Source organism: Gekko japonicus, unplaced genomic scaffold (genome assembly GCF_001447785.1).
Source record: "Gekko japonicus isolate JY-2015 unplaced genomic scaffold, Gekko_japonicus_V1.1 scaffold135, whole genome shotgun sequence".
Lineage (NCBI taxonomy): Eukaryota > Metazoa > Chordata > Lepidosauria > Squamata > Gekkonidae > Gekko > Gekko japonicus.
In genome coordinates, this window is record NW_015175359.1 from 2,786,077 (window position 1) to 2,795,054 (window position 8,978).

At 47.1% G+C, this 8,978-nt stretch overlaps 1 protein-coding gene across 1 annotated transcript in view; it reads right to left on the bottom strand.

The window, feature by feature from the left end:
• PANK4 (pantothenate kinase 4) overlaps positions 1–8,978 on the bottom strand; it is a 53,562-nt gene that overhangs the window by 9,454 nt on the left and 35,130 nt on the right. The window contains exons 11-16 of the mRNA XM_015425302.1: positions 7,646–7,758; positions 5,305–5,392; positions 4,163–4,314; positions 2,592–2,647; positions 814–863; positions 580–684 (exon numbers count right to left, since the gene is read on the bottom strand). Of these exons, the coding sequence (XP_015280788.1) occupies positions 580–684; positions 814–863; positions 2,592–2,647; positions 4,163–4,314; positions 5,305–5,392; positions 7,646–7,758 (564 nt within the window). The remainder of the gene's footprint in view (positions 1–579; positions 685–813; positions 864–2,591; positions 2,648–4,162; positions 4,315–5,304; positions 5,393–7,645; positions 7,759–8,978) is intronic.

The following is an 8,978-nucleotide window of genomic DNA, read 5'->3' on the forward strand; positions in this document are numbered from 1 at the left end:
AAAAACATGTTGACTGCACAGGGCTGGCACCGCCCCTTCTTGAAATCCCACCACGCCACTTCCAATACGATATCGGTCTAACAACAGCTGGAGTATACAGCCCCCTACAGCTTTCTGTCCAGTTGTCTGCTTAGTACGGGAGGCCCCTCCCAGGCTGCACCGGCCATACTGATGCTCAGATTATCTCAGGGGTCCCCAACGTGGTGCCCACTGCCACCTTCCCTGGCGCCCACCAAGTGTGGGTGGTGCTTTTGCCCAGCATGCTTTCTCATTGGCTGCTGGAGATTGGATTGGCTGTGCAGATTTTTTACAAACGCTGCTTCGGTGGCAGCTACCACCACAGCAGAAGGATCCTCACTGTGTGACTGCAGGTGAACCGTGGCAGCCCTTCCGTGGCTGGGCCCACCTCCTGCAGCAGCCATTTTGTGCCCACCGGATCAAAAAGGCTGGGGACCCCTGTGTATCACCCCTCCCTCCCTCCTCTGCAACAATTATCTTATCAAAAGAAGAAAGATTCGCAGTGCTGTTCAAGCTCGTGGGAGGCCTTTTACCTTAGTGCGTCACCGTAACTCAACTGACCTCTGTGCCCCTTGACAGCAGTTCCCTGACAAAGGGGAAGACGCCTAAAATGATGTCAATCCCACTGTTATCTGCAAAAATCAAGGCACATTTATGAGGGGAGCCCTGCAAAGGAAGAAAAAAAAGAAATAAAGTATCACTCAGGGATGAACTCAGCGGCATGCGCTCCAAGAGTCCGAGGTATTTACCCAACAGTGCGTCAGTCAGGACTCAAAAGGCAGAGGCGGGGCTTACCTTGAGCCGCTCGAGCCACTCGTTGTAGGAATCTTCTAGCCAAGGGCGCTCTGTACGATGGACATAAAGAAAAACCAAACGGGTTATCAGTTTTGCGGGCGTATTCGGAGCAGACACACAAGTGCTTCCTCCGGCTGAAGCAAATGCCCAAAGCCGCTCGTTTTCCAGGTGACCCTCTGGAGGTTCGGAGGATCCCTGACCTCAGATAAGCTGGGAAGGGGCCAGTTGGGTGGCTACTTTTAAGTTTTTGGGAGTGACTATTGAGCAAAATTTGACCTGGAGCGCTAACACCATTGCTCTGGTGAAGAAGGTCCAGCAGAGGCTCTTTTTTCTCAGACTTTTAAAGAAAAATAACTTGAGCGAGAAAACACTGATGTCCTTCTATCGCTGCTCAATAGAGAGCATTTTAACATATTGTGTCTGTGCCTGGTTTGCCAGTTGTACGGCTGTGGAGAGGAAAGCACTCCAGAGAGTTATCATCACAGCCCAGAAGATCATTGGCTGCCCTCTCCCATCCCTGGAGGAATTGTATAGTTCTCGATGTTTGAAAAAAGCAATGAACATTTTGCAGGACTTGTCACATCCTGAACATTCGCTGTTTGAACCGCTGCCTTCGGGCAGAAGATATAGGACAATTAAAGCAAGGACAAATAGATTAAAAAATAGTTTTTATTCGAGAGCTATTATTGCCTTAAATGCTGTATGAAATTGGAATTTGGGTGACATTGGTGGTTTTAAGTTGTTATGTGAACCTTAAGGGAGTTATGGGACAGTAGTGAATGGTGTGTGTGTGTGTATGAATATTGTTGTAGATCACCGAAATGACTGCATCTTTAATTTCGTTGTACTATGTACAATGACAATAAAGTATATTATTATTATTATAAAATTATTATTATTGTCGCCTACCCAAATAGCACTTCTGAATGCTGGACTAAGATTAGAACAAAGTTTCATGGTTGGGTGGGTGTGTGCGTGCGTCTCTGAGACAAGCCTGATGTCCTGTGCATGTCAAAAAAATCAGAGGACTCTGTGTGTGTAAAATGCCATCATGTCTCAGCTGATGATCGGTGGCCCCTTAAGGTTTTCAAGGCAAGAGATGTTTGTCATTGCCTGCCTCTGCGTAGCGACCCTATACTTCCTTGGTGATCTCCCATCCAAGAGAATTTCACATGATAATATGGGCTATGGAGGAGCTACAATGAACTACAATTCTCCTGCACGGCTCAGTTTCCTATTAGAAGAGAAGAAGAGGAGATCGGATTTATACCCCGCCCTTCACTACCCAAAGGAGTCTCAGAGAGGCTTACAAACTCCTTTCCCTTCCCCTCCTCACAACAGACACCTTGTGAGGTGGGTGGGCCTGAGAGAGCTCTGACAGAAACTGCTCTTTTTCAAGGACAGCTGTGCCAGAACTACGGCTTGCCCAAGGTCATCCAGCCAGGTGCAAGTGGAGGAGTGGGGAATCAAACCCGGTTCTCCCAGATTAGAGTCCACACACTTAACCACTACACCAAACTGGCTCTTGTGGTTTCCATAGAAGGAACTGTCTATGAGAGATCAATTTTATTTACAAAGATGTTACTTACAAAGACTTTTATTTACAAAGACAAGTTAACAGGGTTCAGGGAGACTTAGAAAAATGCATAAGAGTGCAACCAACCATTTTTTTTTTTAAATGTGAGATTTAATTTGTCTTTGTAAAGAAGACAGGCTGCCCTTTCTTATCCGCGTAGATAACTCAGTTATGTAACAAAGAAAGCCCCCCCCCCAAGCACCTTGCAATTTTTCCTTGGCCTCTTCAAATCCGAACTGCGGCTCTGTTTCAAGGACTCTGGCATTGGGAGAGAGAAAAAGAGAGAACGGAAACGTTGTTAGGAAGAACGATCATACACAAACACACTGTTCAAAGAACTCTGCAGCTGGACAAACACATGCTGGGATTTTGTTGAATTTTTATTTTATTTTTTGCATACATGAACAGTTGGCCCAAAAGGGGAACAAGCAAGTATATTGTACTAGCCATAAAAGACTGAAAGAGACACTGGACACTAGGAGATGATGTTCTGAGAAGGAAAGGAAAGTGCATTTGGGAAGAGATATCTCAAGAAAACACCAGTCCGGAAGATTCAGAAATGCCCCCCCCCCCGACACACACCCTTTACACACACCTTGACCTGCATGGGGATTCCCAAACCAGCCCACAAATGCATGAAGGCATCAATCCACGTTGCTTGACTTGCTTGTGGCCTTAAATGACAAAACTGGCTAGCCAGGTGGGATTAGCATAAAATCCTAGCTGACAGCTAGTCTAATAAGCCAGCAAAGGGCCCTTTAACCCCTTCCTTCCGAACATAAACAGCAATATGCTGACAGCAGCAATCTCCTTAGCTGTTCGCTCCTCTTTGTCTGGATTTGGACTCAAGAACTGGAATGAGCAGCTGAGGTGCAGAGGGAGAGATTCTCTGTTGCTGTTTAGGCTGAAGTCTCCTTTGCTTCCATCAGCTTTGCCGTGAGGACTGGAGGGGTGGGTCCTTGGGATCAGATGCTGCACCAGGAGCAGCTGGAGATGGAACGGGCATCCTAACTGATGGGAGTCCTCGAAGAAACCATTTCCCCCCCCCTTCAAGCATCAGACACCCCTCCCCCCCGCCCAACAGACACATAAAAAAGAAAAGGTTATCTATATAGAGATGCAGAAAGCCAAACGCTGAATGCTACACAGTGGTAAAGAAGGAAGAGATCTCCCCCTTCTGGGTTTCTGCACAACTAAATACAAGCAAGGGGGAAAAGGAATCCATCTGCTCAAGTAAGCCTCTGAGAATGTAAGAATGTTCTTCTGCTGATGATTGGCTGCCCTGCTTAAACTAGCTTGATGTGAATTGTGGATATTTTTCCCTGCATAATAACACGAAGGCTTCTATATATTGAGCACGAGATGAAGCTGTATGGTACAACTGAAGAAGTATCAACGAAACGAAGATTGGAATCCGGAGTCTTCGTCCTGTGTCCTGTGTGCCGGCTTCTTTTGTACACTCTGTGTTGTTGTTATGTCATATGCATATGCTATATTATATCTGTTTGTACACATTTGTGTTATATAAATATTCTTTGTCCCTTTGCACTTCAGCACAGTGCCTTTGATTGCGTTATTTATACAGTGCTTTTTTGTTGTTGTTATATACTATACTGTGTTATCAAATTTGCTACACCTTAACGTGTTAGTGGAATGAGGCAAAAATGATAGGCAGGGGAACAAAAGTTGCTAGTGCACTTGCAACAAGAAACACACGGGACCATTGGACATCTCTTTTGAAATGGTGACCAGGAAAGAAGTTGGGACACCTACTCTGAAACGGCTTTTGCTCCCCAGTCGAAGACATTCCCCGCCAGAAGTCCTTTCACCAGAGCGAACTGCCTCTCCTCCCAGCCTAACGCATCCAAGGACTCGATTACGCTCTGATAATATTTTAATGCTATGCCGTTTTCTTTCTGCTTTACCTGCATGAGAAAAGGGTGTGGGAAGGGGGGGAAACGAGACAGATGCAAGACCATGTGCAGTTGAAAGCAGGAAGGGAGGGGAGGGCTTAACGTGGACATGATAAGAGCCCTGCTCCGATCGGGCCAACGGCCCATTCAGTCCGGCATCCTGTTTGCCGTATGGCCAGCTGCCCACCCCCGAATGCCTATAAACATGACAACAATGCCGATTTCATACCTGCTTTGTCCCCCTCTCCCCGGTGACAGATACATGACCTCTAGATTCTGTTTACCTATCATGGATCTAGGCAACTCCTGTTAATAAGACTTTTGGTCTAGAGGCCATCATTATATTCTGAGAGGAAGAACTCCACTTAAATGATGTATTACATAAAGTGGTATTTCGCCTGTCCTGAATCTACTTCCTATCAACTTCATTGCGCTCCTCAGTCTTCAGTATTCCGGGGAAGGGGGCGGGGTTCCTTTCTATCCCCTTCCTCCACACTGGACCTAATTTTCTGTATCACATCCTCTCCTGCCTTTTTTTCCTGAACTGAAAAGCCCAGAACTTTCTAGACTTTCCGGACAGGAAAGGTGTTCCAGCCCTGGAATCACCTTGCCTGCCTCACCTTTTCCAAATTCTACGATACCCTTTCTGAGACAGGGATGACCAGAACCACACAAAGGCTTCCAAACGTTGACCACACCATTGACCTACAGAAGGGCATTCCGACGCGACCCGCTTTATTTTCAATCCCTAACAATTTTTTCTCTCTCCTTTTGTTGAGTCCGGATCTCCAATGCCCTTGGCTCTAACTGAAACAAAGTCAGAGTTCATATAACCACATTTACATGCGTCAATCCTATCCTCCCCTCCCTCCCAACTGCTAAAACTCTCCTCAGGGTAGAGACCTGCCTTCGTCATCTACAACAGGATAACCTATAAGAGGGATGTACTTTGAGAGGTAGCGCTACTTAATTACAGCCAGAATAGTAGGAAGACGGACTTACCTTGGAGTAGGGATCTGGGAAGTTGAATTCGTTCAGGCAGTGTTCTCTGGTATCCAACAAGCTCCGAACAGTTAAGGTGCCATAAGCACTGAAAGGAAAGCGAGAGCACCTGGGTCAGCAGAACTGCTAATGGCCTGCCTCTTACCCCCGGCAGGGGAATTATCTTTTGCTGCACAGCTCACACAGGTCTTTCACCGTGGACTTCATGCGTTATCCAAGCAACCCAGAGTCAAATCAACTGCTCAGCGCAACATCGTTTAAGTTTAATTCCAGCTGGTTTCAAGAGCTATTTAACTTTGCAACGTTTCCTATCAGGAGGGCTCCGTCCCGTCCAGAAATTCTAACAGAAGCCCTCTATAGTTTTTAGCTGCTCATTATAAGGAAGTCCCATTTAATTTACAGGTCTGCACTTGTGGGGGGAGGATGCCATGAAGAAGAGATGTTTTTTATATTCTGCTCTTCACCACCTGAAGGCGTCTCAGAGCGGCTTTGTCATGATCTGGGCTGTGCCACCAGAGGCCTACTAGGCCCAGGGAGCCTGGCTAGCAGTAGGTGAGGCTGGGCCTACAACTCCCAGAAGCCCGAGATGTTTTGGAGCCAAAATTGACCAATAGGAAAAGAGGAGGGCTTGGAATAAAAGATCTGGTGCAGCAGGAAAAGCTGTTCTTCTTCCCAGAGGACAGAGCCAGAAGGAAGGCTGCTGCAGGGAAGAAACCCTCATCCTGAGGGAAGGGTGAGTAATCTAGTGCCACTTGGAATAGTGAGCTAGGGACAGTATATAGTTAGATGCGTTAAAAGGTAAAGGTTCCCTTGCTCGAAAGCCAGTCGAATCAGACTCTAGGGTTGCGGTGCTCATCTCCGTTTCAAAGCCGAAGAGCCAGCGCTGCCCGAAGACGTTTCAGTGGTCATGTGGCCGGCATGACTAGACACCAAGGCGCACGGAACGCTGTTACCTTCTCACCGAAGTGGTGCCTATTTATCTACTTCTAATTTCTTGCTCTCGAACTGCTAGGTTGGCAGGAGCTGGAACTAGAGACGGGAGCTCACTCCGTCATGCGGCACACTCAGGTCTTGAACTGCTGAACGACCTTCCACAGCCTGCAGTTCAGCGTCTTAACCACGTGAGCCACTGCAGCTCCTACTTAGATGCATTTGGTCTCCTTTTGACAAAACTCTATGCAAAGCACCTCCAAATAGGAGACTGACGTACTATAGGATACGTAAGGCAGGAGAACGATATGACAAACTGCGTGTATGTTAAGCGCCATCAAGTTGCTTCCAACTTATGGTGACCCTATGAATTAATGTGTTCTGGAACATCCTATCTTTGACAGCTTGATCAGGTCTTGCACACCGAGGGCCGTGGCTTACGTTATTGAGTCAATCCATCCCATGGGTCGTCCTCTTTTCCTGCTGCCTTCAACCAAAGTTCCCAGGATTGAATTTCTTTGAAACATCCGTCAACAAAGTTGTCATTCCGAACCATACATCTCCCTTTGTAGCAGGGGGGAGTTTGGGAACGGAAGGTAAACAGAATTCTTGCAAGCAGATTAAAAATAGATGAAGTTACCATAACCTAAGATTGTTTTGTACGGAAATGAAGAAAGGGAATCCTTACTGGGCAATGATAACCAACTCTAAATGGAAACCAGAACAAATCCTGTCATATCTGGCGCAGCAGCTATTGACAGTGCTGTACAGAAAGCCAGTTTGGTGTAGTGGTTAAGTGCGTGGACTCTAATCTGGGAGAACCGGGGTTGATTCCCCACTCCTCCACTTGCACCTGGCTGGATGACCTTGGGCAAGCCGTAGTTCTGATAAGAGCTGTTCTTGAAAAAGAGCAGTTTTTGTCAAGAGCTCTCTCAGCCCCACCTACCTCACAGGGTGTCTGTTGTGGGGAGGGGAAGGGAAAGGAGTTTGTAAGCCGCTCTGAGACTCCCTTGGGTAGTGAAGGGCGAAGTATAAATCCAACTTCTTCTTCCTTGTCTCACTGCTTTGGAAGCAATTCAACTGGCGAAGTTTTCCGGAGCCACTGATGCCAATGGTTCTTTATCTCTTTGACCACCAGCTGCCTTCCATTTTGTGACATTTGGGTGTGGCGGGAACAGCCCCACCCAGCACGCTGTTGCCTTTAGATAAAATAATAACACTGCAACAGAAGCAATTCAGGTGCAGTTTCAATGCTGCCGACCCATCCAAAAAACAGACCCACAGGTGGAATCATTCCAGATTGGAGAGCTCAGAGACTCCCAACCCCAGCTGGTGTTTAAAAGGTGCGTTGCTCTAGCGAGAGGTACCCAATCCCGGCTGAAGCCCTTGGCTGCCAGCGGCGCAGACTTACAAAGGCTGTTGCCGGAGCGTCTGAAGTTTATCCCAGTACTTCTGCCGGAACTTCTCTGCTCGCTCAGCTGCATCGACAGAGTCTGGCTGGCTGGCCACGGCACGCTTCGCAACCTGGCAAGGGAACAAGCACAGGATTGGCAAAGCCAAGAACGTTATCTAGGCCTCCTCATGTGTGTTTTGCTTGAGAAGACAAGCAAAAAAAAAAAGTAATCGAAATGCAAACAAACAGAGGGAGCTGGGGGGCACAAATTAGACTTTAGCATCAGGAAATCGACTGCACTGAATAATTGCCTGGATGTAACTCATCAGCCTCTGTGAACCAAACAAACAAACAAACAAAAAACCCAGCCCAATAAACCAAGAAGGAAGAAGCAGAGTTCTAAGGAGTTTCAGAATGGTCATTCGATCTCATACCCAGTAGCTCTGGGTTGGATCCTGCTAGTTTTTCCCAGGGAGGGAGCATCCTTTTCCGATCCCTGAAAAAGGAAAGCTGGGGATTGTGTGACCTGCATGGACAACAGCCACACAAGACAGGGGCTGGAGTAAGAAGGAGTTAGGCGAGACACAGCTAAAAAGCCGAGAGAATCCAACCTACTGTTTACCATTGTTAACCATTTATATCTAGTGCAATAAAGGGTCTGGTCACACGGACGTTTATTGCGGGATTCACTGCTGATCCCTCGCGCTTTTAAAGTTTCTGTCTACACGCGCCAATTCGCCTCCCGCACCAAAGCAGGCTCACTCGCGCAAGACTCGCGGGTTTTCCTGACCCCGGGAAAATCAAGTACTTTCCTGGATCTCGCGCTTTGAAAGCGCGATTTCACCTATGTGAACAGCCCTCTTTCGCAATGATTTCGCAATTATTGCGAATAGGGCCGTCTGAACACTCTCTGAATTTTTTTTTTTTAAAAGCTTCCGGTTTGAGCGCATGGGCAGGCATTCGCTTAAGAACTCATTTTTTTTTTTTAAAAAAATAATGTTAAGAACATAAGAACATAAGAGATGCCAATGTTGGATCAGGCCAAAGGCCCATCCAGTCCAACACTCTGTATCACACAGTGGCCAGAAATACCAGTGCCATCAGGAGGTCCACCAGTGGGGCCAGGACATTAGAAGCCATCCCACTGTTGACCCCCCAAAGCACCAAGATGACAGAGCATCACTTGCCCCAGAGTCCCTATCTATACCTTGTGGCTAATAGCCACTGATGGACCTCTGCTCCATATGCCTATCTAATTCCCTTTTGAAGCCGTCCTTGCTTGTAGCCGCCACCACTTCCTGTGGCAGTGAATTCCAAGTGTTAATCACTCTTTGGGTGAAGAAGTACTTTT